Source organism: Peromyscus eremicus, chromosome 3 (assembly GCF_949786415.1).
Source record: "Peromyscus eremicus chromosome 3, PerEre_H2_v1, whole genome shotgun sequence".
In the NCBI taxonomy this organism is placed as follows: domain Eukaryota; kingdom Metazoa; phylum Chordata; class Mammalia; order Rodentia; family Cricetidae; genus Peromyscus; species Peromyscus eremicus.
In genome coordinates, this window is record NC_081418.1 from 94,813,845 (window position 1) to 94,841,720 (window position 27,876).

At 47.7% G+C, this 27,876-nt stretch overlaps 1 protein-coding gene across 3 annotated transcripts in view; it reads right to left on the reverse strand.

The window, feature by feature from the left end:
* Positions 1-220: 220 nt before the first annotated feature.
* The window catches only part of Sema4f (ssemaphorin 4F), a 28,259-nt gene continuing 603 nt past the window's right edge, over positions 221-27,876 (reverse strand). The window contains exons 2-14 of one of the 3 annotated variants that reach the window (XM_059256737.1): positions 25,567-25,718; positions 24,562-24,621; positions 24,237-24,335; positions 19,612-19,705; positions 7,444-7,563; positions 7,194-7,345; positions 6,396-6,574; positions 6,053-6,200; positions 5,723-5,945; positions 5,478-5,587; positions 5,197-5,369; positions 1,646-1,704; positions 221-1,400 (exon numbers count right to left, since the gene is read on the reverse strand). In XM_059256737.1, coding sequence (XP_059112720.1) covers positions 787-1,400; positions 1,646-1,704; positions 5,197-5,369; positions 5,478-5,587; positions 5,723-5,945; positions 6,053-6,200; positions 6,396-6,574; positions 7,194-7,345; positions 7,444-7,563; positions 19,612-19,705; positions 24,237-24,335; positions 24,562-24,621; positions 25,567-25,718 — 2,183 coding nt within the window. In that variant the 3' untranslated portion in view covers positions 221-786. The remainder of the gene's footprint in view (positions 1,401-1,645; positions 1,705-5,196; positions 5,370-5,477; positions 5,588-5,722; positions 5,946-6,052; positions 6,201-6,395; positions 6,575-7,193; positions 7,346-7,443; positions 7,564-19,611; positions 19,706-24,236; positions 24,336-24,561; positions 24,622-25,566; positions 25,719-27,876) is intronic. The other 2 variants (XM_059256738.1, XM_059256739.1) reach the window with 2 other exon arrangements.

Below are 27,876 nucleotides of genomic sequence, written 5' to 3' on the forward strand. Positions count from 1 at the left end.
CCACGCTAGCCAGGGAAAGCGCAGCGGCGGCATGGCAGTGGTGGCAGCCAGAGAAGAAAGACAAGGAAGAGGGTGGGGGCCACATGTCCTGCTGCCCTTCCCACCCAGAAGGTCACTTTGGGAACTTTGCTCAAAGTCAGAGAAGCTCTGTGGGGTGATGGGGGCGGGGGGAGTGGGTGGTTTCCCTCACTGACTACGGAGGGTGAAGTTGTATGGGCGATGTCCCCCATTCCAACCTTCCCCTCCTACCCCCAGAAAGCACCTAGGCACCAGCCCTGCCATTCATGCACATATGGACAGGTCTTCTAGGCACACCAGTGTATAGACACACACTCTTCCAGGAACAAAGGGAAACTGAGGCGGGAGAGATCTCAAGGCGCTCAGGGGATCATGCACTCCCCAGAGTCAGCAAACTGGGAAATCATACAGCCACCACAAGGATGCAGTGCCCACCGGCCCCCAGCTACCTCTGTGGTGCTTCCTTCTGTCCGGGGCCCATCCTAAAACAAGTCAGAGCTATGTCCTTGCTCCATCCCACAACTGATGGGCCCAAGATAGGAGGCCATGGCGGAAGGGTCACAAGGGTTGACCTCTCATAGGAATCAGGAATCAGGCAAAGGTCTGGCCCTCAGCTCATCCAGGTCTAGAGGACAGACAGACACTGCTGTCCAGGTGATCACACAGACTCCAAGAGCCGTCATGATCATCTCCCAGGTCCAGTAACCCTGGTCTCGGCAGCTGCTAGTTCCAGTGATTGCTCATGGGCTGGCAGTCATTTTCCTGGCTCTAGATGGATGTCTCATCACATGTGGCTAGAGGAGCCCCAGTGAGCCGGATGTGGGCTGGGCTCGAGCAAGAGTCTAGCAGAAAGGGTGGAGGGAAGCCACCAAAACCACTGCCCCTCTTGGCCAGGGCCAGGGGCAGCCGTTCATCTTCGGGGGAAGGGGAAGGAGGGTCTTGGCTATAGCTCGTGGTCCCAGAAGGTGGAGCCCCCAGGTCTAAGCCCACCTTGTCTCTAGCCAGCAGTTCCCTCTGTCGCCGACGCTGCTGATGGCGACCAATCAGGAGGAGAGTAAGGGATGCTGCAAGAGCCCCCAGGCAGAAGCCAACCAGCCCAGCCCCCACCACCGTGTGGGCCCGGTTTGAAGGCCCCTGCTGGCTGCCCCACACCAAGCTGTAAGCAGCCACCACACGGGCCGCTCCACCCTCCTGACACTCACAAGCATAAGCACCCATGGCCCCTGGGGTCACCACCACCTCTAGCCCATCCCTTCGGGGGGTGAGTGCCGTTACTCCATTAGGCTGGTGCCAGACACAGGATGCCCAGGCGGAGCTGGGGGAACATGGCAGGACCACATGGCCCTTGGTAGCCACTGGAACTTCAAACACTACCGGATGTTCTGTGAAGAGAAGGCACAGGCACAAAATACAGGCGGTTACTAGGATGAAGTGGGGCATATGGAGAGATGTCAGATATGACATGGAGTTGTAGGGACATTGCCAAAAAGGACTCCCAAAGAAGGGAAGGCCCTGGGTCCCTGGAGGCCATGTCTTCGAGGGTCCAAGTTTTCTGATTAAGTCAAAAGTGAACAACTTTCTAGCCGCTTTCTTTATATCCACCCACATTCCACTGAGCCATACAGACCTCCAGGTTCTTTCGGACACAAGGAAGAGACATCCGCTGACTCTATGTCTTGGACCATCCTACAAAGGAGACAGCATTTGGTAAATCTAGTGTTCCCATGTGCTTGCATCCTCCTCAGAACCTCACAGTACCATGGTACCGTACTCACTCACTACATAGCCCATCATCTTATAAATCACCCCTGGAGTCAGTCAGCGTTCTCCCCATCACCAGAGCTTTCCTAAATACCCCTCACATTCCTTGAGGTGTTTGCTCTGTCAAAGTCTATACATATTCCTAGCAGACAATCTGTTGGAAAGATGCTTGGTGGGTATGCCCTAAGAGGAAGAGAGGTTTCCTAAGAAGCTAGACTGGCTGTCCGTAACTACAAGATCGCTCTTATTTCAAACTGAGTGGTCTGGGGAGGCGACTCAGCAGGTGAGGGTGCTGGCTGTGTGGTAAGGACTTACGCTTAAACCTCCAGCCCCATGGAAAAGGCTGGGTGTGAGCCTGGCTAGGTGTGGGGCCGGGTGGAGTGTGAGTTGGGCTGGGTATGAGCCGGGCTGGTGGTGCACCACAGAACTTCAAAACAGGCGATCTCAATGTTACTCTGAAAAAGTATTCTGCAAACAGCTGGCCCAAAAAATATTCCATTGAGGGAACTGATACTAAAGATCAACAGCTGAGAATTTAGCTCGGGGGAGAGTGCCTACCAAGCATGCGCAGACCCTGGGTTTGATTCAGGCACGAATCATGATGCCTATAATCTCAGTGTGTGGCAGGATGAGGCAGGAGAGATCTGCCCAGGTTCTATAGAGTGAATTCTAGCCTAGTTATATAGAGTAGTCCAGTCCGGGCTACAGATTAAGACCTCGTTTCAAATTTTTTTCAAATTCAAAGACACTTATGAAACATATAAGCCTATTGGGATTGATGGTATTATTTGAATCTTGACTTATACAGGCTGTTTTAAGTATCTGCAAATAAGAACACTGAAACATTGACAGGGTATTTGACAACACTAAGAAATTAAGAACTGGGTATGGCTATAGTAGTATTATTCATTTTGTAACATGGTTATTTATTTTGAAGGTGTATATGTATGTGTTTGTGTGTGCACACAAGTGGACATGCACATGTGTGTGCGCAGAGAGGTCAGAGGACAATCTCAGGTGTCACTCATCAGGAGCATCCACCTTTTTTCCCTTTAAGTGCATCACGTGTGTGCAGTGCCTTCACGGGCCAGAAGAGGGCACTGGAGCCCTTGGAACTATAAGCCATCATGTAGGTGGGAACTGAACCTGAGTCTTCTAGAGGAGCAGCCATGAGTCATCTCTCCACCACCTCCACCCTTTTAAAGTGCCCTTGTGTGTTAGAGATACTCAAATATTAATATGATAGCTAAGATTTGCTTCAAAATAACTGGGAGTGAAGCTGTTAAAAACACAGGATTGGCCAAGCATCAGTGGTGGAAGGGATGGATATATGGAAATTTATCATATTAGTCTCTCTACTTTTTAACATGTTTAAAATTTCCAAGAATAAATACTTTTAGGATCGCCTTTATGTGATAAAGAGCCATACTGAAATATTCAGGGAGAGTGCGATGTCGGGGATTTGCTTCCATATGGCATATTTTTAAGGTCACTGCTGAGAGGTAAATGGATGTTAGAGTCCAAAATGAGTAAGACAAGGTCAGTCAGGAGGCTGAAGAGCAGCCCAGTGGGAGGCAACTGGGTTGGGGATGGCTCATTGGATAAAGTGCCTTCTGTACAAGCCTGACAAGTTTGGTTCCCAGAACCCACAGAAACGTTGGCCACAGCAGGAAGGCCTCTAGAATCCCAGAGACCCCAGGGCACCCCTGCTGACTGAGGGGGAGGAAACAGAACTGGAAGCTTGCAGGTAGCTATCCTGAACAGACCTTGTCTCAGAGTGGGAGGTGAAGACTACTACCCATGGTCGTCCTCTGACCCCACACATGTGCCGTGGCAATAACAGATACTCGCTGGTACTCATATATACACATACACACACACACACCATATACAAATACACATCACACACATACACATCATGCACAAACACACATACATACGTATACATCATAATACATTGTACGGACACACAAAGAAGCGACACTAGCTGGGTGGCGGTGGAGGTGGAGGAAGCCAGTAGAGCAATGAAACACTCGGGAACTGGAGTCACTATCCGTCACAGTACAACGTGCGCCATGTCGGTGTGAGCACCTGGAGGGACGGCAGTCCTTTTCCTGAGAGGAGCACGTGAGAGAAAGAGGAAACCATAGCGCGGGCTCAGACTGGCTGTGTCTGGGCTGCTATGAAGCACAGCGCGGGAGTATGAAGTCTAGGTTTACACGGGGAATTCTGCAGTGTTGTGGAATATTATTTTAACTATGTAAAGAAGTGTTACATTTGTTTATGCTGCGGAATTTTACTTTAACCGTGTAAAGGTGTGCTACACTTGTTAATGCTGCATTTAATGATGTAAGGATGTGTTACATTTGTTTATGCTGCGGAATATTACTTTAACCGTGTAAAGGTGTGCTACACTTGTTAATACTGCATTTAATGATGTAAGGATGTGTTACATTTGTTTATGCTGCATCTGTTTAATTATGTAAAGATGTGTTGCATTTGTTTCACCTTGCCTGCCCAAGGCACCCGATTGGTCTAATAAGAAGCTGAATGACGGATGGCTAGGCGGGAGAGGGGTAGGCGGGGCTGGTCAGCAGCAAGATTAAGTAGGAGGAGAAATTTAGGCTCAAGAGAGAAGGAGGAGAGAAGGAGGGAGAAAGAGAGGAATGCGCCTGGGGGCCAGAAGCCAGGCTGACAGACAGACAGACACGAGAAGCAGGAAAAGTAGGACATACAGAAAGAAATGTTTAAAAAACAAACAAACCAACAAACCTGAGGCAAAACGTAGATGAAGAGAAACAGGTTAAGTTGTAAGAGCTAGTGGGACAAGCATAAGACAAAGCCGAGCATCCATAACTAGTAAGTCTCCGTGTCATGATTTGGGAGCTGGTTGGTGGCCCCCCAAAAGAAAGCCTCCTACACGGCAGCTCTGCCAGAGACACGTTTGTGACCATCGCAGGAATGCAATCACCTATGCAGAGTGCAGACGAGGAGTCGAGGACTAAACCCTGAGGGACACTGATGCTCGGTGGCTGAAGGAGGAGGCAGCCACCAGCAGGGTGAGGGGAGAATGCACAGAAGACAAGAGGAAGGGCAACCGTGAGAGCTCTGTGCCGGCATCTGGTCAGATGAAAACCGAGAAATGTCTCCTAGAGATGATGTCCTTCCCACTGCCTGTTTGTCACGGCTGACGTGGACTCAGTGCCACTGTCAGGGCAGGTCTAGCATTAATTGGGCAGCACCAGACAGACAGACGGATGAGCTAATATGGGCTGACAGACGGACAGGCAAGTGATGCAGACACGAAACGAGAAGAAGGCCCACAGACAGGGCGGCATTAGCCTGTGAAACAGGCATACGGGAGGGGCGGAGCCACGGAGGGCAGGCGCAAGACGCATGCAAAGCAGCCCCGCTCACCCACGGTGCTCCCCACGGTGCTCCCCGGCATGGGCCACACAAGCATCAAGGCGGAAGCTCCAGGCACACACGGGGTCCTGGGCCAGGATACACTCCGAGCAGCTCTGGAGACGGCCACAGTTGCTGGTGTTCACTTGGGTCACCTCGGTGTGGGAGCCCACCAGGAGCCAGCCCTACAGAAACGGAGCCAGGAGAGAAAACGCGTTACAGCTTCCAGGCCAGATCATGAACTGGCCGCAGACTCCGTTCTCCCCTCCTGGCTCCTCAAATACACAACTCACACGGTACAATTTCATGCTCTCAACCGGCTGTGGCTCTGGGAACAAGGCCAGATCTTCCAGGACACTGAGCTGAGCGCCGATGCGCACAGCCCGGTGGATGTGTCCATCCTCTAGAAGGCAGGCAAAGAACAAGAAAATGGCATAATTCGTACTGTGCCTGGGACTCAGATTCCAGTATGTCATAGAGGACCTCTTTGTAGTGTCAGCATGCGCTGTGCAGGGAACTCCTCGATGCTTAGATATACCTGTCCCCAGGTAGAGCACATCATATTCTTTCCCTGAGAGGCTGGTCACCCTGTGGGCCACCACTCTGAGATAGGCTGTATCAGTAGTGACCAGCAGGGGGCGACCATCCGCTGGAAACACGGGCCTGTCCATGAGCGGGTGGTCTCTGATGAAGGTGAGGACGCGGTCTGGCAGGGAGAGTGAGGACCCAAATTGCTGGAGCTTCATGTTGTTGGTGATACACTAAGGGAGACAGGTCTGGGTGACAATGTTTCCCAGGGAACAGGAAGTGTTAGGGGTGTTTAGCACAGCTCTTGTCCTTGGCGACAAGACCTGCCCCACCTCCTCACCTCTCCAGGTCTGGGCTGGGGCACCTCGTTGTCCATGACAGGTAGTCCCCTGTTGCAGTCATGTTTTAGCTCTCTAAAGGGACCGTTCAGCACTGCCCGGATATCTTGGGGTCGGAAGGCACACACAGCTGAGATGGCAGCTCCTTCCCTGGAGGAGTCACAGATTGGAGCCAGGTATCTGGAGAGGGCTAGGTGACAGCAACTCATCCCTTATCAAATGAGATGATCCCCGAGACACGCATGGGAGCCATGCAGCTGAGGGAAAGAGAGTCCACCTGCATTGACCACACCAACTCCACGGACCTCCCCGCTGCCCCTCTCTTCCGCCCCAGGACCCTCTCACCACTGAGAGGAAAAGATGCCATAGAAGATGGGAGTCCCCACTCCAGGCTGAGGTCGAAGCTCTGTCATGTCCTGCAGGACCCCAGAGGCCCGGCCATGCTCAGCCCCTGGACACAGCAGGTCAGCCTTTAGAAATGTTGTCCATCTCTGCTGAAGGGTCTTCCGGCCTCCAAGGTCCCCCTGGGTGACAAGAACATGGGAAACACTCTTCAGAAGACCAACATTGGTCAAAACGTGTGTCGACCAGCCCTCTGGTTCCCTCCCTGACTTCACGGCACACATGGACAGGTGAGGAGGCAGACATACAGAAGTGGGAGGACAGACATACAGGCTGAGAAATTGGGGGTCATATGATGCAGAGGTGGACAGGGTCGTGATGATATGGGAAGTGACAAAGTTAACTGAGTACTTACAAAGAAGTACTTGAGTACTTGTTTACTCCTTAAAACATTTATGGGTTGACTTCGGTTATTATGTAAAGTGTGTGTGTGTGTGTGTGTGTGTGTGTGTGTGTGTGTGTTTCAAAGGTGCTAAAGAATACACTAGATCAGAGGCAGGAAGTGGTGGGGCAGGACTTGAACCTGAGTCCACCATTAGCTCCTGCTTTGAGCTTCTGATGTAAACCAACCTCCTGTATAGACAGTGTGTCACAGGGGTAAATGTGGGGTAGAGACAGAGCCCTCTCGCTCACTTCCTTCAAGCTCCCCAGGAAAGAAGCCTAGGTAGAGAACAGCAGACAGAGGAAAAGACAGAAGGACAAACACCTGCAGATGACAGACAGCCAAGACAGAGATCTCACCGCACACACTCGGGCCACCCGTGGGACCTTGATCCGCTCGTAGGAGTCCAGTACTCGGGAGGTCTCCGTGAAGAAGAAGAGTACTTCATCGTCCCCAGCTTCTTCCCCCCACTCAGCAGGGCTCAGGACCATGGCTGCGACAAAGGCTGGGGCTGAAGAAACCAATGACCTCAGATCCTCACAGACACAGCTTGGGGCTACCCAGGCTCCACCTGACCTGTGCCACAGGGGACCCTGTCCCCCTCCTCACCATTAAGCCAGGATGGCAAGGTCTCTGTTCGAATCCAGTCCTCAGCACGACCCACAGCTCGGGAGATAATGGGCTCCGTCCCTAGGAAGTTTTTCACAGTGGCAGTGTAGAGGACGCCCCCTGCAGGGCGACAGGGAGGAGATGGGCTGTCAGAGACACACACCCAGGAGCAGAAGCAGTCACAGGCAGAGCATGGGACAAAGCAGAGCGGCCACACACAGGACTGAGCACCCACCAAACGTCATCACAGGGGAACACCTGACTTACAAAAATGGGAATGGCTGTGCTGGAGTAGGAAGCCCGCACTGAGGAACCATCGGAAGGGCTCCGCTGTGACAGGAGCATAAAGGCTCTCGAGTGGACATTTGGATGTCACTGCAGTAACCTGGTGCTAAGCTGGCTGTCCTGAGACTCCCCAAGAGGTGGCATTTGCTTTGCGGCAAACCCCAAATCTTACTCAAGTTGTCCACTATGGGGCAGTCTGAGACCCTGGGTTCTTTCTGAACATTGCTGGGTACACTACTCTGGAACAATTCACAACTAAAGAGCACACTGGAGTGGCTTGGAGACCCCATGACAGTGAAGGTTCTCTCAGGCCCAACCTAACTCTCTAACTCGGTAAAATCGGGGCATGTCCCAACACCCTGCATTTCGAACAAGCAGGAGTTACTCTGATCCAAGTGGTGCAGGCCTCACTTTGGGAAATGCCAGCTCAGGTGATGAGAGGAAGCTTCACAGACAGTGAGGACAATGGGGGCGGGGGGCTCTTCCTCCTGTTCTGAAATGGTTGCGAGGCACTCTAGGAATCACAGTGGTAAGAGAGCATAGAAACCACAAACACTTTGGTTCAGAAGAGTCAGACAGCTCTGTCACCATGAGTAACATGGGCAAGGGCTCAGACACAGGAATAAGAAAGTGGCTGAGGGCAAAAGTCATGGCATCTGGAAGGTCTCAAGCACCGCAGGCATTATGGGAAAAGCAAGATGTCAGGAGTCCATTAGCTACCGTGCACAAGGCACTGTGCTGAACACATCAGTGTCGCCACAGGCTCCCACTAGCGTGAGGAAGGCAAGCATATGTTCAGAGACCAGGAACAAGTAGATGGAGGTGGGCACAGTTGCAGCATCTTTTGAGGGGTGACAGGGAAGTACCAGGACCCTGCATAAGCCAGGCAAGTGTCCTATCAACTGAGATATATACCCAGCCCCACAGCACCTCTTAAGAATAAATAAAGTTTGCCAGTTAAGCACTTCAAGGAGAAACTTAGGAAAGCAGTGAATAGAGGAGGCATATCCCGGCATAAGGACCATGACGGCTGACACCCAGAGGGACAGAGGCTTCTGGGCCAAGCAAGTGAGCAGAGGCAAGGCTAGAGGTGTGCAGATGTCCCCTATTTGTGACGTGTGCTCTGCCATGCCAGGAAATGTAGTCTTTATCCCACAGAGAAGACTGAACTACAGAGATTTTTTTTTTTAATGGGGAGAGTATATAATCAATTTGTGGTTTTTAAGAAAGTAATGAAGGCTGGAGGTGTGGCTCAATGTTAGAGTACTGGTCTAATCAGTGCTAAGTCCTGGGTTAGAAGCCCACAGCGACGATGGTGATGGTGGTGATGGTGGTGGTGGTGGTGGTGGTGGTGGTGGTGGTGGTGGTGGTAGTGGTGATGGTGGTAGTGGTGATGGTGGTGGTGGTGGTGGTGGTGGTGGTGGTGATGGTGATGATGATGATGATGGTGGTGGTGATGGTGGTGGTGGTGATGGTGGTGGTGATGGTGATGGTGGTGGTGCTGGTGGTGCTGGTGGTGCTGGTGATGGTGATGAGGAGGAGGACAACAGTGACCTCAATGACAGCAGCTAGGCTTGGTGGTGTGGACCTGGAATCCCAGCAGTAGGAAGGCTGAGGCAAGAAGCTCACAAATTGAAGGCCCAGCCTTAATCACAAAACAAGTTGCTGTCAAAAAAGAGAAGGGCCAGGCAGGGTAGTGCACGCCTCTTATCACAGCACTCTGGAAGCAAAGCCAGACAGATCTCTGTGAGTTCAAAGCCAGCCTGGTCTATATGGCAAGTTCTAGGACAGCCAGGGCTCCACAGAGAGACCCTGATCCAGGAACCAAGCAACAAAGATGGTTCGGATGTTAAGAGCACTATCTGCTCTTACAGAGAACCCAGGTTTGGGTCCCAGCACCCACCTGGAGGCTCACCACCATCCTTGGATTCTAGACCCAGAGGATCCAACCCCTCTTCTGGCCTCCCAAGTACTGCAGGCGTGTGATACCCAGCCATACGTGCAAAACACACCACCACATAAAACGAAAATGGAAAGAGAGAGAGAAGAAGCCACTCCTACATTAAATGTACTGTGTGATGTTTTTACTCATGAATTCATGAAAACAAAGTGATTTTTATATTTAAAAAAGGGAAGAGGAGGAGGGAGAGGAAGGGGAAATGGAAACTGGGAATACAGGAGCAAACCAAAGACGATAAAAGAGGAAGTGGAAGAGGAACAGCAACAAAGGACCATTCACACAGCTCAGGAAGAGTGGACCACCTGGGTAAGGTGGAGAGAATAAAGGGGATGGGCTAAGAAGGTATTTCTAAGGCAGAGTGTGTTAGTAAGACCTGAGCACGAATTGAGATAAGAGAGTGAAAGAATAAACTAAGGTAATTTCTCTTACAGCTTATCAGCCATAAGTAACCAGGCCAGGAAACAACAGGGGAGGACCCATGAAGAAGGAGGCTGGAGAGGAACCGGACATGCTAAGGCAAAAGGGCTTTCAGAACAGAACGGGGATTCTAGAAGGCAATTAAGAAAGGTCCAGGAAATACAGCCAGGGTCAGCACCTGGGCGTCACTGCACATCGTGCTCAGGTCCCAACAGAAACAATGCAAAGGCACTGAGCAGAAAAGTACACAGGTTAGGGTGCCCTGGGGACAGCGCCATTTAAAGGAGAGTATTCTGTGGGCAGCTGAGAGGTCAGAGCAGAAAACCAGGGGAAGCAAGGCAGGTACTTTAGCAAGGCTTGAAGGAGCCTGTGCTAGCCAGGGGAAGCAGGAGGGCAGTGTCACGCAGAAGGAAGCACAGACATCCCAGGGCAACAGACACTCTAGAAAACCTATGTTTTGTTAGCAGTGACCAGATACCCAGCCTTGACACAATCCTCAATGCAGAGTGAAACACAGCCAGGAGGCCTGGGAGATATGTGGGTTGAAAACCTCCTTGTGGGATGTGGGTGGGAAGGGGAGATGATCCCACCATTTGAGATTTCGAAAAAGGGTTTCAGCATCAGAAGACTTCGGTTTGAACTCTGACTACTTGCTAGGATCCTGGGCAAACTGACTTTCCTAAATCCCAGATTCTTCAAATGCAGAACAGAGAGAAAGCCACCTCCCACTCAGAATAAATGCAGATGCGAGATGACAATCCCAGAGCCCTAGCGAGAGTGTGGCACACGGTAGGTGTGGTACAGTCGGCTACAGCTCCCCGTGACGCTCCGGAGACATATGCTTGACTTGCCGCTAGTAGAGGAGGGCAGCTGCCAAATGACACCCCAACCCCTTCCTGAGGAGCTTAGAACAGACACCCAAACATCAGTCATCGGTCTCAGCAACACATGGAACCCCACACGAGCCAACTCGCTGTACTTGCAAGGGGGTCGGTGGAGAGAGAACCGATACAGAAAAGCTGACTGAAAAATGGTCGCTAGCCAGGCAGGGGTGACACTGCCTTTAATACCAGCACCTTGCCGGGTGGTGGTGGCGCACGCTTTAATCCCAGCACTCGGGAGGCAGAGCCAGGCGGATCTCTGTGAGTTCGAGGCCAGCCTGGGCTACCAAGTGAGTTCCAGGAAAGGCGCAAAGCTACACAGAGAAACTCTGTCTCGAAAAACCAATAATAATAATAATAATAATAATAATAAATAAATAAAAATTTAAAACATTAAAAAAAATACCAGCACCTGGGAGGCAGAGGCAGGTGGATCTCTGAGTTCAAGGTCAACCTAGTTTACAGAGCAAATTCCAGGACAGCTAGTTCCAGGGCTACATAGAGAATCCCCATCTCAAAAAGAAAAAGAAAAATGGTTCCTAAGAACACCATACCCGGAAGGCTCTAAAACCAAAACTCTGGTAGAAGTTGTGCCATGGCTGTCCTGGGAATGGAGGATGAGAGAAGGAGACGATTGTGCGTATTTAGAGAGCATGTCTTTAGGGACCAAGGTGATAAATCATTAATGGACCACAGATAAGCACACAAAGGCCTGGCTGTCACTGGAGACAAACGGTCCCAAAATGCTCTAAGGGATAGATACCCCGAGAGCTAGCAACCCTGGAACTGCAGTGCAGAGAACTGTCACTCAGAGGGGGACAGAAACGGTCCCTGACAGAGGAAGGGACCGACACCTTGGGATGGAAGGAGCGGGTGTCTGGGTGCTCTGGGAGAATCAAGGGGCTCACCACGGTCTCAAATAAACACAGGCATGAAGACCATGTCCACAGGAGGATGTACAATCACTACCCATTCTAGATTCTCCAAGACTCTCAATTCCAATGTGACAGAACTACAACCTCAATGTAGTAAAATATTCATAAATGTGAAAGTGTTTGGCCAATTATTGCTGAACGGATCAATCAGCAAACATTCAAATACACATCCGGCCCAGTGGTGCATACCAGGAAATCCCAACACTTAGGACGCTGAAGTAAGAGTATTAGGTACCCAGGTCAGCCTGGGCTACACCGTGAGACCCTGTCTCAAGAGGCTAAGGGCAGGGTGTAGTGGTGCACGCCTTTAATCCCAGCACTTGGGAGGCAGAGGCCGGTGGATTTCAAGGCCAGCCTGGTCTATATGATGAGTTCTACATAGTCTCAAAGAACCCCCAAACCAAACCAAACCAAAAGAGCCTGAGAGCTGGAGGTGGAACTCAGCAGTAAGAGGCTTGCAAAGGCCCTGGGATCTAGCCTCAGCACCAAAACAAATGACGATAAAAACTAAAAACATGCAAAAGAGAGTGAAGAGATGACCATGGCATCATGACCACAGCATCATGTAGAGTTCAGTGAATACGCTGGTTAGAAAAAAAATACTGGGGACAATTCAGTCCTATTTTTATAAAACATGTTTAAATACACACATATACAGGAGCTGGGGGGATCACTCAGTGGGTAAGAGCACTTCTGTGCAAGCACGAGGACCTGAGTTCAGATCCCCAGCCCCCACATAAAAAGCCAAGCATGATCGTATGCAAGCCTGTAGTCCCAGCACTGTGTGGGGCAGAAACAGTAGGATCACCTTAGCTCCGGGTGACAGACCCTGCCTCAAGGGAAGAAAGCAGAGAGGGACAGAGCAGGGCCCCTGACACCCCTGACAGCCTCCACACTCACAGACACAGGCACTCAAACACATGTGTGCATACACCACACCGCTCCTTCCATCCCAAGGTGTCTGTCCCTTCTTCTGTCAGTGACCGTTTCTGTGTGTGTGTGTGTGTGTGTGTGTGTGTGGTCTTCAGAAAGACTGTTGAAGATGGTATAACTACAGTGTTAATGATGTTTGTTTCTGACTAACCTTATTAGAAGAATTGCTTTGAGTTGGGTTTTTCGAAACAGGATCTTCTTGGCATGGCCTTGAACTCTTGATTCTCCTGATACAACCTCACAAGTGCTGGGATTTCCAGCTTAAACCACCTTTCTAGTCTGCTTTTCTTTGGGGGGGGAAGGGTAGAGAGGGTTGAGACCCCAAAGCTAGCCTCAAACTTTCCATGTAGGGAAGAATGACCTTGATTTTCCTGCCTCCACCTTCCAAGTGCTTGAGATTAAAGGTATGGCTCTCCACACCTGGCTAGGTTTTTTTGTTTTGTTTGTTTGTTTGTTTACACTTTTGTAGTTAGCATCTTTTACTTTTATAACTCAAGATGAACATATTTTATTTCAGAAACAGAAAAAAAAGAATTAAAAAGACATTGGAAAGCCACAAAAGATGAAGACTCACAGCTGAATAAAACACATAATTGTATGTGGAACAGATCCCCACTTGTCCGGATGGCCTGTAGACACAGGTCCCAGAAGGGTTAGCCACCCTAAAATTAACAGGCCAGATTGTGCATCCAGCAGCAACTATCCATTACACCATCCGAGTTTCACATTCCATCTGGGAGGCTGGAGAGACGGCTCAGTGGTAAAGAGCAGTTGCTGATCTTACAAAAAACCTGGGTTTGAGTCCCAGCACCCACATGGTGGCTCACAACCATCCTTGACTTCGGTTTCAGGGGACCCGATGCTCTCTTCGGGCCTCTGTGAGCACCAAGCATGTACACTGCACACAGACATACATGCAGGACAAACACTCACACACATAAAATACAATTAATCTAAAATAATTTTTAAAAAACAACACAGTAATCTCATTTTGAAGCCCAGGATAGTCTTGAACTCCAGATCTTCCTGTCTCAGTCTCTCCAAATGCTCACTTTTGAAGGAAATTGACAGTAAGGATTATCTGTTTTTTAAAAAGATTATAGTTTTCTTTCTTAAGATCTTTTTCTTCTTCCCTCCCTTCCTCCCTCCCTTTCTTTCTTTCTGTTCCTTTTTTGACAAGGTCTCATGACGCCCAATCTGGCCTAGAACTCACTATGTGGCTGAGACTGGCTTTGAACTCCTGACCCCCCATCGCCTCTTCCCCAGTGCCAGGTTACAGGTCTATGCTACCATACCCTGCTGGTCAGACAGTCTTTCAAGACAAACAGCTTCAATTCTATCAAATGTTTTCCATTTCCTTATCTAAGCATTAGATCACCAGGTTACCTTTCTTCAACCATCTATTCGTAAGATATAACTAGACAGAGATACAGTGTTTACCCCTCATTGCGTCTATTGGCCATACAGGATCCTATGCCTGTCATGTTTTAGTGTCTGCTTGGATGTCCAGGGGCAGATGTGGATTGAAGAGTTCGGATTTGACCTAAGATGTTGACAGCAGCTGCACACCTGAACATCTGCAGAGGTCCTTGGAGGAAGCATTACTACCAGATGGGATGGTTCTGGAATCCATAGAGAAAAAAGTACTGGACAGTCAGTCTCCGAAAAGAAGGAGGAGGAGGAGGAGGAGGAGGAGGAGGAGGAGGAGGAGGAGGAGGAGGAGGAGGCAGCAAAAGCTTCAGCTGTCATAGCTCACTGTCATAAAAACCTGATTCATTACAAGATGTGGTAGGAAAGATCAAAGGTAACGGGCTGCTGGCTCCAGCTTGGATGCCTGGGTGAGTAACGGTATTCTGAGCTCAGAGAGAAGGCTGGTGGAGGAGCAGATGAAGATAATGAGCTAACACTGGGGCATGATGGTTTTGAGATTCTTGTGGGACATTCAAGCACAGCTGTCTGAAAGGCAGTTGGATGTGTCTTCTCCATCCTGGTAAGGTCTGGGAGGCAGGTACAGAACCAGGAGCCATCAGATCATGGTGGAGAAAGCAGCCACAGGGCTGGTTAAGATCACAACGCGGATGAGAAGAGGATTTTGCGTGGAAGCCAGCCTTCAAAGAGCAAGTAAGACAAAGAAACTGCAAAGGACTCGCCAATGATTTCAGCCTGATGTGAATCGATTGCCAAAATATTCACATTTTTCCTAGTATAAATCTCACAAATGAGCCGGGCGTTGGTGGCACATGCCTTTAATCCCAGCACTTGGGAAGCAGAGGCAGGTGGATCTCTGTGAGTTCCTGGCCAGCCTGGTCTACAAAGCGAGTTCCAGGAAAGGCTCAAAGCTACACAGAGAAACCCTGTCTCGAAAAAACAAAAACAAACAAACAAACAAACAAAAATCTCACAAATGAAGATTCGGAGATGATTTTGCTAATTTTATCTGACTACAGTACAGATAAATGTCATATTTCAAAACTGAACTTACAGCTAGGCATGGTGGTTCGTGTCTGCTTATCCCAGCACTCAGGAGGCTGAGGCAAGATGACTAGCAGCAGGTCAAAGCCAGCCCGGGGAACAGAGACCTCTCAACAAACAGCAACAACAATAATAAACCCTAGACTTACCCCAAAAGAAATACAAGCACCAGTAACCACAGTGAAAGCTGTTTGACCTCTCCAGGAGAAATGCCAATCAAAATACATTCAGGGAAAGGGGTGGTTACATCCTTAATCTCAGCACTTGGGAGGCAAAAGCAGGCAGATCTCTACAAGTTCAAGGCCAGTCTAATCTACTCAGCCAGGTCCATGCCTCTCAATGATACATGGTAAGACCATGTCAAAAAAAAAAGAAAGAAAAAGAGAAAGAAAGAAAGGGGGAAGGAAAGGAAAAACACAAAACAAATTGGATTTTGGAGAAGAATTTTTAATTGAATAATAATAAAATAATAACTTTCAACCAATAAAATAAACTTAAAATGAAGTTTGGCTCCTTAAGCCATGTCCTAATAAGAATTTTCTTCCTGACAAAACAGAGAAGTTATCCAGAGACTCACGCATACTTTAAGAATATTGCTTAAAAGAAAGCATGCTTCATGTTCCTACAGCTAAGTCATTTGTGTTGATACACCAATTCTGCAGACCCTAGCAGTGTTTACAACAGCTACAACCCAGAAGTCTTTCTTAATGACGCCAGTGACCAATGCAGAGTTTTGTCAAAGGCGTTGGTGAAAAGCCAGGAAAAATATTGACCGAACTGTTTTATTCAAACATGAACTAGTACAAACAAGGTCCTGTCGGTTCCAACAGTAGAGAGTGGTAATCATAACGGCTGGTTGCTGTAGTCACTCAGCTCTCTGCTTGCTTCCAAACAGACAGTCACCAACTGTATGACTGGAGAGTGATTTAATCTGTTTATCTTTTAAGAATTTTCCTAAAAATAAAGTCATACACAAGGAAAAAATTCACTTTTGTGGTCCAAGTCTCAATTTTTGTTTTATATAAAATATTGTCAAGCTGGGCACCGTAGTGCACACCTTTCATCCCAACATTCTGAAGCATGTAGACTTCTGTGAGTTCAAGGCCAGCCTGGCCTACACAGCGAGACCCTGTCTCCAAAATAAATGAATAAGCCAGATGTGGTTAGTGCAGGCCTTTAATCCTGGCACTAGGGAGGCAGAGGCAGGCTTATCTTTGAGTTCAAGGCCAACCTAGTCTACAAAGTAAGTTCCAGAACAGCCAGGGCTACACAGAAAAACCCTGACTCAAAAAATAATTAATTAATAAATAATATAAATTTTATAAAGTGTCCAAAAATATAAGTAAAAACATATTGTATGATAAGCTTGGCAACAAGTGTCTAGGAAGGAAGAAGAAACTGTTATCCATGAGAATAAGTCCCGGAAGAGCAAGCTGGGAATGACAGACTGTAAGCCTCACTCACTCCATTCACTAAAACAAGTTCCAAATATTCAAAGAATTAAACCTAAGGGAACTGTTTAAAAGGGAAAAATGGTTACCTGTTCTTTAAAAGAAGAACTGAGCTTTAGAAAACATATACTCAGAAGCCAGATGTGGAAGTACAAGCCTTGGATGACAGTCTAAGGAGGCAGAGGCAGGCAGAGCTCTGTGAGTTCGAGGCCAGCTTGGTCTATATGGTAAGTTCCAGGACAGTCAGGGCTGCATAGAAAAACTCTGTCTCAAAAACTGAAATAAAAAAAGTAAAATAAAAATCAGGGCTGGAAAGATGGCTCAGTGGTCAAGAGCATGTGTTGTTCTTCAAGAGGACCCAGGTTCAATTCTAAGCAGGTACATGGTTGCCCACAACCACCTGTAACTCCAGTTCCAGAGGATTTGATCCCTTCCAGAGGATTTGACCTCTGAAGGCACTAGTCATGAACTTGTTTGCACTGACATACATGTAGATAAAACACTCATACACATATAATAAAATAAAGAAATCACACACACACACACACACACACACACACACACACACACACACACTTACCATAAAGGAAAAGGTGTGGCTTGGAATACTAATGCCCTGGCTCAACTGAGAACTTACCCAAGAAGAAGCAAAAAATAAGTACTACAACATGAAAAAAAAAGTTCAACTTCACTAACATTCAAAGAAACACAAATTAAAACAAGTGCCACTTTCAGCCTCAGATTAGCACAGATTTTCTTAAATGACAACAATATATTATGGCAAAATTAATGTGAGAAAAGAAAACACCCTCATACATTTCGGGCTTAGGGCGTGAATTGGTGCACCCCAATATAAAACCCAATTAGCATCTGATAATGAGCCATAAAATATCACACCCTTTGATGTGGTAATTAATCCATTTCTAGGAATCCCGAGATGATCAAAACTGAGGACAAAAAATACACACATATGTGTTCACTACAGCAATATGGATAATACTAAAATCTTTGAAGGAAACATAAAATATAACAATATGAAATTATTAATCAATTTACAGTATGCTCAGAAGATGAACATCATAATGTCATTAAAAACTGTCTTCACAGGTGGGCATAGTGGCACATGCCTTTAATCCTAGCACTTGGGAGGCAGAGGCAGGTGAATTTCTGTGAGTTCAAGGCTAGCCTGGTCTACATAGTGAGTTCCAGGACAGAGCTACATAGTAAGATCCTGTCTCAAAGAACCATAGATAGATAGATAGATAGATAGATAGATAGATAGATAGATAGATAGATAGATAGATAGATAGATAGATAGACCTTGTCTCAGATAGAGAAAGAGATAAACAGACAGACAGAGCTAATGGAATAAATTTTTTGTTTTTGTTTTTTTTGTTTTTCGAGACAGGGTTTCTCTGTGTAGCTTTGCGCCTTTCCTGGAACTCACTTGGTAGCCCAGGCTGGCCTCAAACTCAGAGATCCGCCTGCCTCTGCCTCCCAAGTGCTGGGATTAAAGGCATGCGCCACCACCACCCAGCGGAATAATTATTTCTAAAAACATCTTCACAAAGTATTTTTCGAGGCTGGGGCTATAGCTCAGCAGTAAGGGCTTGCCTAGCACACACAAAGCCTGGGTTCTGTACCAGTGTTGCTAAAGCAAACGCATACCTATCATTCCAGCCTTCAAAGGTGGAGACAGAAGGATCAGGAGTCAGGCTTACCTTTGGCTGCACAGAGAGTTGGAGGCCAGCCTGGATTACATGTGACTTTGTCTCAAAATAACAACAACAAAAAAAAAAAGTATTTAAAAATCATATAGAAAGTCCTATAAGTAAAGCTACATGACAAAGTTCAGAATTATATTCATGCTGGAAATGAAGTGCTTTAAAAAATGTTTCTACGCACACCGAAGATCTCAGCTCTGCTCCTGCCTGTTCTGCACTGTCATGAGCAAACAACTGGCTCTTCTCTGAATTTGGAGTCTACGTGGAGTAAACTCCCCTAAAATGTGGGTCATGTAGTACAAAAGCAATCTGTTCTCTATGCCAATGAATTTGTCATTCTCCAAGAGAAGTTCGGGCGGGGTCCACACTCGAGCAATTGCAGGTAAGCTCCCTCAAAGGAGGCAATGAAAGGAATTGAAAAACAGCCATTCATTCCCCTGAAGAACAAAGGAAGAGCCAACAACACGTGCGTAAGTGTATATGGGTGTGTGAACACATTTTAAAGGCTAAAAAGGAATATCCTAAAATACTGGCAGTGGTTTTCTAAGTAGAGATATTCTAGAAGTGCATTAAGTGATAGCCTCAAGACGCACGGGGCCACTTACACCAAATTAAATCAACTTCATTTAAAATTCCCTCATTCCATTGCAGTAGTCGCATTTCAAGGGCTTAAACAGCCAAGGTAGTAAGTGGCTACCAAATCAGACAAAGATCTAGATTGTTTCGGTTACCACATAAAGATAATTTGGACTTAAAAACAAAAACAAAAACGCTCTTTCCAAATGTATTACAATATGCACTGCAGTCAATTCCTCTTACAAACGGGGGGGGGGGGGGGGGATGCTATAAGAGAAGAAAATGAGGTCCACAGAAAAAGCAATCACACTAGAGGTGCAGAGGCCACATTCTCTAGAGAGGAGCCTGGGGGAAATAATACCTATGGGGACATGTAGCAGTCACAGGCACTCAGGGACCATCAGGAAAGGCTGAAAGGAGACATGAGTGTGGTAGACGTTCCAAGGGAAGAGAAGACACAGAAACTCAGGCAGCAAGGGTGGAGAAGGAGGTCTTCAGAGCAAGAATCACCGGTTCTTGTCTCTCCCCACTCACCAGCCATTACAGCTGCTGACCGTTGAGCTGGCTCAAAAGGACATTTCCCCCGGCCACTCTCAAGTCTTTCAACCTGCTGGAAACTGGACACATCCTACAGACCAGAAAGGGGGGGGGGGGCAGGTGGTTTAGGGTTTATGGGGAAGGTTCATGGTGAGAATTAAACATAAGATCAAATGAAGGAAAAGCCCATTTCCATTCACCTCCCATTCCCCCACACACACTCCTGTCCCCATATTCAGTCATCGTACGCCTGCTTCCTCCACCCACTTACTTCCTCTCTCTGCTTCACTCCTCTTGGCCCTCAGACCCGTGCCCCCCACTTCCTCGTGAAAGCATACCTAGAACAGCCCTAGAGAATACCAGGAGGCCGGACAAAGGTCTCTCCTCTGAAATCCTGGCGTTTGTAACTACCTGGATGTGCTACAGCCAAAGAGAGGGAAGGAAGCAGACAGCCTTTTGAGGGTTGGAGCTTTGAGGAAGGGCAAGGAAAGTGTAAGTCTCTGGGAACCAGCTGAAGCCTGGGAGCTTAGAGAAAACAAAATACCATTCTCCCCTAGGTCCCACTCAAGGATGGAGGAGAGGTCAGAGTTCACATTCAAGCAGAGAAGAAAACTGTGAAGAATGACCCAATGCTCAGATCATGATCTGAGGGCTTGATAGTCAAGTATCTTCTTCTAGGGACCTCCGGAGGGGCGGAGGTGGCAGACCTAAGACATCCACCAGGGCCAGTCACAAGTGACTTCAGTCTAGTGGACAGCACTAGCAGAGTTTCAAGACAACATCTACAAGTGGGAAGGAAGGATGGTTTTCACCCTAGGACTCAGAGGAACATCACTACAGTTGGTTTCAAATCCCAGTTATGACACGGACATGCCAGGCATGCTGTCTCTAGCTCGCACACTCAAGTAGACATCCGCTGTGGCTGCAGCTGAACTGTCCTGAGGCTAGCCAGAGGTGTGAAATAAAGACGTAGTCTCTGAGCTTAGTGCTGCCACTGGACCACTCGCCTTGCTCCCCTCTTTCCTGCAGACGGCAAACAAGGTTTGATTTTGCTGGCACAATTCTTGAAGAAGTCTTGTGAAAACGAGATGCAATCCGGTCGCCTCTCCAAAAGAAGATATTGGATCAAAAAAGCATTTTGGAATGGAAGACCCCACAGACGCACAAGACTCCGAGTGTGTGGTAATGAGAACCTTGTCTGAGGAGAAGGATGGTGGTTTTGTGACTGCCAAAGTGCTCTGGCCCTCTAGAAGTGCAGTTAGCAACTACTGTGGCTGCATTTCTTCCCTCACCTGAGCTACTCCTTGCCCTAGAATAGATGCACCAACCCCAATTTACCTCCACACTTACCTCACATCAGTCTTCCAGAATCACACACACACAAATACACACATGCCCATGCACATACACATGACCCATCATTGCCTGTAGTACAAACGCTAACCCAACCTACTTATTTTCTACTACTTCTCAAAATGATCTTTGTTCCAAACAAATCACCTATTATTCCTGGAAAACAAACTGTTTTCCCATCTCTGTGCTCCCTTTCTTTTCACCAAAGACCAAAAAGATGGGCCTTTTCTCGGTACCCAAGCACTTCAGTCTCTATGTATCAGCTGGCATGTTCATTTCCTGGAAATATCCCATTCCTTGGCTCTTGAAACTCTATCTTCCTGGAGTCCCTTTTCCTATTTGATATTTGTTTCTCTAGCTCCTTCTTTTCCTAGCCCCATCATGTATATCCTTAGGCTCCATCTGTAGTCTTTCTAACATATCATTTAAATATCCCATTCACTCCTCTATTTCCAGCCTTTCTGTTTAAACCATTGGTCAAGCACTCTGGGACTGATGCCCTCCAATGGGCCTCATGTCCTCCAAACCCGAGTCCATGCTTCCATTGACTGGTGGGCATTCTCACAAAGTTTACGTCAGCTTCTTCACCCCCTGTCCCCCCCCCCCCCCCAGAGCTGAGGACCCAACCCAGGGCCTTGTGCTTGCTAGGAAAGCACTCTACCACTGAGCTAAATCCCCAACCCCAACTGTCAGCTTCTTAAAACTCAACAAGTCAAGACTAGCTCTCTCCCAGTTTTCCTGAGTGCCATTATCATTTCATCTAACCTTCTAACCTTTGAGAAAGTGAGCCACCCATTGACAAACAGGTTCTGATTATTCTCTGTCCAAAATGGCCTTGAACCAGGCTGTGAAAACAGAAGACCATCTCACTGATTTTCTCTGTTTGTATGTGGAGATCTTCAGTACATCACATCTCCACGTCAATAGATCGTCTCTCACTATCAGCTGTAGAAAAGGCAAGTCCCTAAAGCTAAAATCTGGGGATGGATAGGAAGGCTCTCCCTGAGCAGTGAAGCTAGAGTTGGCCTTCTGGCCTTGTCAAAAAAAAAAAAAAAATAGAAGGCGTATAAAGGACGTAAGATGCATGAACCATGTCAGAAGTCACAGGAGATGGAAGCCAGATGAGGTCCCCTGTGTGCAGGCTGGCCACACAGACAGGGTTGTAGAACATATCTAGACTAACCCAGGTTCAGATATTGGCTCTGCCTCTGCTAGCTACATAATCTTAAGCCACGGCATCTCATTTCTCTGAATAACAGTTTCCTTGCTTATAAAATAGAAATAAATCATACCTGAATACTATGATATGGTGATTAAATTAAACTTAATTGTGAACATAAGGTGCCTAAGCCCACAACAGAGTGAATGCCCAATGCTTTTCTGGTGATCATTACTGAAGCCTAATATTTTTCTCTATTAATGGCTGGAGTTCCCTCAACAAGTCACATTAAGGAATTTTCTTCCAATGTGTGATGGAAGCTGGAACTGAAAGCTAGCAGTCCATTGCTACAACTGGTAGATCCAGGGCTTCATAAGAACCTTCATTTCTCCACAATCATCAATGAGTGAGCTATGTCTAGATCAAAGCTTTCAGGACACAGCTATCCACAATCTCAATATCATCAATCGGGAACATGGGAGGTTCAGCACTAAGGGTAAAGCAAGGACACAGTCAAAGAGAATAGGATAGGTAAAAGCAACAGAGGATGTTCAAAAGGTCTACTGAGTAGGCTTGGGATGGAGCATGGAGGGCTAACAGAGTTAACCTCTCCCTCCAAAGAATGGCCCCTCAGCTCATGAGCCTGTTAGATAGGTAGTTTCAGAAAAAATACTGAACTGGTGGGACACAGAACCCTGGCTTCACTTGTCATTGCTGACATCTCTCAAGAATGGAGAGGGGCCCAAGTCACACTGATCACCCCAGGCATGGCCAGAACATTTTCCATCTAGGTACTTTGGCTAGGACCCATTAGGGTCCCAACTCAGAGATCCCAGGAAGAAAGGAAAGCCCAAGAAGATGAGATGAGATGATCATACTCTGCATAATCCCTGACTCTGATATTCATTCCTCTGGGATCCCTATGCCTGAGCAGACTGGGAGAAATAGCTCTGCTACCTTGTGGGTCTGGTGGGAATTGTAAAGAATTAAACCTTCAATATTGGTTGCTGGAATACCGAGGTTTTCAAGTATCATCCAGAACCAATAAGCTATTCCAGACTGAATCACCCAGACTTTTGTAAAGAGCATATGGAAAGAATTCAACAAGGCCAACTAACCCTGAAGAAAGCCTCAGATGCTAACTGGATCCATCCCAAGCCAGAGCTAGGGTGCTCTTGAACAGAGGTTTTTGGAGATGTATACTGCCTAGGCCCAAGTGGATCACTGTATTAGTGCAGACTGTAGAACAGTCTATCAATATCTGCTGTTCAGGATCAAAGTCAAGAAAGGAATACACTGCACAGTCTGTGTGCAAAAGACAAGTAGGGTTCTTGACTCACCCCAGGACTCAGTCCCAAATCTGCTGCCAGAAGACCAGTGGTGACCACTGTACAATGAATAGAGAAAGGTCAGAGTTCCAAACATGTAGTTGTGACTAGACTAGACATCGTCAACAACATATTGTTGTTGATGCCAAGGCTGCCCGGGTTTGAGGCTGGGAAAGTCTACAGGCCTTCGCCAAGGAACAAGATCTAGAAGAAAATGTGGTTGACAGAGTGGCTCACCCCAAAGGCAATATCAAGAGCACAGAGCCAGCTGGTACCACATTGCATGGTGGTGACATCAGAAGTCATGAGAGTCACACCCTGTAGAGAATGGGGTTGGCAGAGGATGCCAGAAGATGATGAGGCATGCTATGAGAGAAGAGAGACTGGGCTGTTCTGATGAAGAAACAGGCTCCAGCTGCTTGGCCAAAGCCCTTAGTGGGCAAAGCATGAGTGTCTGGCTTCTGAAGTATCTCTTGGAGTTGTCCAAACCCCAGGCCAACCAATGCCCAGCAACACTAACTCCATTCACTGTCTCACTGCATCTTGTTACACTGAGCATACCTGACCCTCTACAATCTCCCTTTCCCATTCCTCTGTGAGGGCATCCTCTAACCCCCACCCCCCACCCCGCCCACCAATACTTATCCTACACAGTGGTTGTCTTAACCATGCCCAACACGGTCACTCACAAAAAACCCTTCGCACCCTCCCACCCACCACCCCCAAGTAACTCCCACTGCTGCAGGCTCCCCCTCCCTCTCCATCTGGTCCCTGTCACTCACAATAACCCCGCACTTCGGATCAAAAGCGAAGGTGCCACAAGTGAGGAGGTGAGAGGCATTGGCCATGGCGAGAATCTGGATAAAATTGTGACATTCGTCCTGGTGGGTCAGAGATGGTTAGAGAGAATCAGAAGCCATGGGTATGAGAAAGGATGGGGTCAGGTATAGATAGAGGCAGCTGTGGTATGGGGGAGTATGGGTGACGTGTGGTGTTAGAGTCCTTGCCTGGACTCTTCAGGACAGGAGCGCTACAGGGGGCTGACCCAAAGTCAGGGCTGGGCCAAGGTCCCCACAGGGTGAGGACAGGCTGAGGGCTTACACCTACCTCTTTCTTGCCTTTCTTCCTACAGTTCTGTCTGTGAGCCTCGGGCACCGTCCAGTCAATCTGAGAAAGAAGAAGAACTCTTTTCCCAGGTTCCTTTCCCCCTGCATACTGAGGTCGGGGGAGAAGAGACGGTCCTACAAATCTCAACATTCTGGAAACTTCCGAGATTCCCCACTCACTTCTTTTCAAACTGGAAGTCCCCCACCCATTAATGAGTAACAAAATCAACTGTGAAATCAAAACCACGTTTTTATTTTTGAGATAGGGTCTCAGGCAGCCCAGGCTGGCCTCAAACTCTTTGTAAGGACGAGGATGACCTTGATGTCTCTACCTTCCCAGTTCTGGGATCACAGACATACACAAGATTTTTATGTGGTGCTGGAGGTCAAATTCAGGGCTTTGTCCAAGCTAAGCAAAGCACTTCATTTACTAAGCAGATCCCCAACCCCAAATCACATTTTTAAGGAAACAGAACAAATCACAGAACTTGTCACATACACGACTGTCAGTGCTGGTCCAAAGAAATTTTCTGTCAGGACACATTTACATACTTGTGCACTATGTCAAGGTGTACTAGAGTTCTTACTAATACATGGCGAAAACAGTTTGCAAACTCTCCCTGGAAAAATCACTATTCTAGCGACAACCTCTGTCCACTGCCCCTCCCCCGTCGCCATGTGTCCCCATCACAGCTGAGACGGGTGGGGAGACCCCCGTCCCATTATCTCCTTCCTTACTGGCAGACAAAGGCTTTACAGCCTGTATCCTCTATTCCATACAGTGATGGTCTTAACCATACCCACCACAGTCACTCACCGACAACCCTTCCCTCCCACCCATCACCCACCCACCACCCCCAAGTAACTCAGGCTGCTGCAGGCTCCCTCCCCCTCCTCCTGCTCCATTACATCTTTAGTTAGTAGGAAACTCTCCCACCTACAGCCCACGGAATGATGGCTTTAAATGTATGCTACAGACTGGGTCAACCCCACTGTCGTCTCTCACCCTGCGGGGTCTTTCCCCCGAGAAGGGCAGGCTTAAAGCGAAGATGCTGTCCCGGGCCCCGACGTAAAGCGTGTGAGAGGCAGGATCCACAAGGAGAGCCGAGTAATTGTATGTATGAGGGGCAGCAAACCGGGTGAGATAGGAGTCAGCCTCTGGAAGGAAGAAAAGGAGAGAGTGACATCAGCCATCCCCTCAGAGACATAAGGTCCCCAAAGGGGCTGCTCTTGGTTGTCTCCCAAGGACTCTTTTTTTTTTTTTTTTTTGGTTTTTCGAGACAGGGTTTCTCTGTAGCTTTGCGCCCTTCCTGGAACTCACTTGGTAGTCCAGGTTGGCCTGGAACTCACAGACATCCGCCTGCCTCTGCCTCCCGAGTGCTGGGATTAAAGGCATGCGCCACCACCGCCGGCCCAAGGACTCTTTATTTGGCAGCCAACAAGGTTTGAAAAAAAAAGAACCTGGACAAGCCAACCAGCTTCCTGTCCCCAGTGAAAGATAACTGAAGAGGCCAGAATAGTTAGCACATGATCCAGGCATGCTTTTTTTTTTTTATAAAAAGAACACTTTTTAAAATGGCACAAATATTAAATCTGTCACTCCTACACTCAGCAATGTGATACAAAATATTAAAATACCTATAGAAAGTGTTAGTATTTTCCTGATATGCCTCAATTTTTTTTTAAAGATAAACTCTCATTATGTAGCCCAAGCTGGCCTTGAACTCAAAATACTCCTACCTCAGCTTCCTGTCAGCTGGAATTAAAGGTGTGTACCACCATAATGGGCACCCTTTTGCCAACACATTTGGAGTGCACTTCCTCTCTTACCCTACACCCTTGGCTTCCCCTTACCCCATTCTACCCAAAGCGAGAGTGGGACGAGTGTGTGTTTCTGAAATAGACCATTCTGCATTTAAACGTGGTTCTTCCACTTACCAGCTGTGTGCGCTCACATAAGCCCTCTCAGGGCCTCACCTTTGTGTGTAAACGCCACAATCCAGGAGTGTTGGGAGAATAAAGGGGGTAACAAGTGGGCATGACACCCATCTCACTCGTGGTCACATCCTGGCTTCCCTATCATCTTTCTGCTTAGACCCAAACTGATCATTATCAGCGTCTAAAGCTCTCAGCTTTTTGAAGTTCAATAACAATTTTGTGTGAATTCACCTTTGCTCAATGTCTGAGTCTGGGGAGCCGAACTCTTCACCAGTACATCTCGATTCCAGCTGCCTCATCAACTCGGATGCCCTCAAGAGAGTAGTCCAGCTACCAGCCCATTCATCCCTAGATATGCCAGTGTGAGCCCCACCCATCCCACCCTTCCACATCCACATTGTCTCTACTTCCTAGTCTGAAGCTTAGTATAAGCCCTGAATTGTTAAAACTCCTTTTGTGTTACCTACTCTGCTTTGCCTGGCCACCTAGGCCTCTCTGTCTGGGTTCCTGGATATCAACAAAGACTGGCGTCCACAGCTCTTTGTAGGGTAGGGGTTCGCCACGAACTGAAACTCCAGAGGCTCTGATCCCAACTTTGCCTTCAGGACTCACAGCATCCTTAGATGTCATTTGGCGTGAGCGTAAGCTTTAAGTTACTGTGACCCAGTTGTGAGTTTTGGCTTCATTGAGAAGAAAACGAGCCCCATGCCACACTCATGTCCACCTCGGCAAAGAGTATTTAAACTGTAAATGCCATTTTAAACTTCATAGCACCCCTGACTTCTCCCATGTCATCATAAAGGACCTCAGCCCTATCCTCTGTTTTTAATATATAATTTTTAGGTTTCTTTTATTATTATTATTATTATTGTTGTTGTTATATGTATCTTTGTCTGTATATAGGGTCGTACAAGTAACCACAGAGTCCTGTTCCCTTAGAGCTGGAATTGCAGGTGGTTGTAAGCCACCCGACATGGATGCTGGGAACAGAACTCACATCTCCTGGAAAAGCAGCCAAATGCTCCTAACACCTGAGCCATCTCTCCAGCCCCCTTCTCTGTTTTTGTTTGTTTGTTTTTGTTTGTTTGTTTTTAATGAAGAACTTTGAATCGACTCATTGAAGTGTTTTCTAGCATTCAAAGTAGGGGATAGGTAGAGGGAGCAGCAAACATTCAGGAAATTGAAGTGAGTTGATAACGAAAGGATGGGAAGGATAAAGCCGGAGATGTCAGCCGTATAGGAAGTGGGTGGAAAGATCTGGGTCTGGAGGCGGTGGGAGGGCGTTTGAAAGGACAACGGGACCGGGGAGGGGGGAAGTGGGGGGAGAGAAGTTGAAAAGACTGAAATGCTGGGTTAGAGATCAAGGTGGATACCTCGA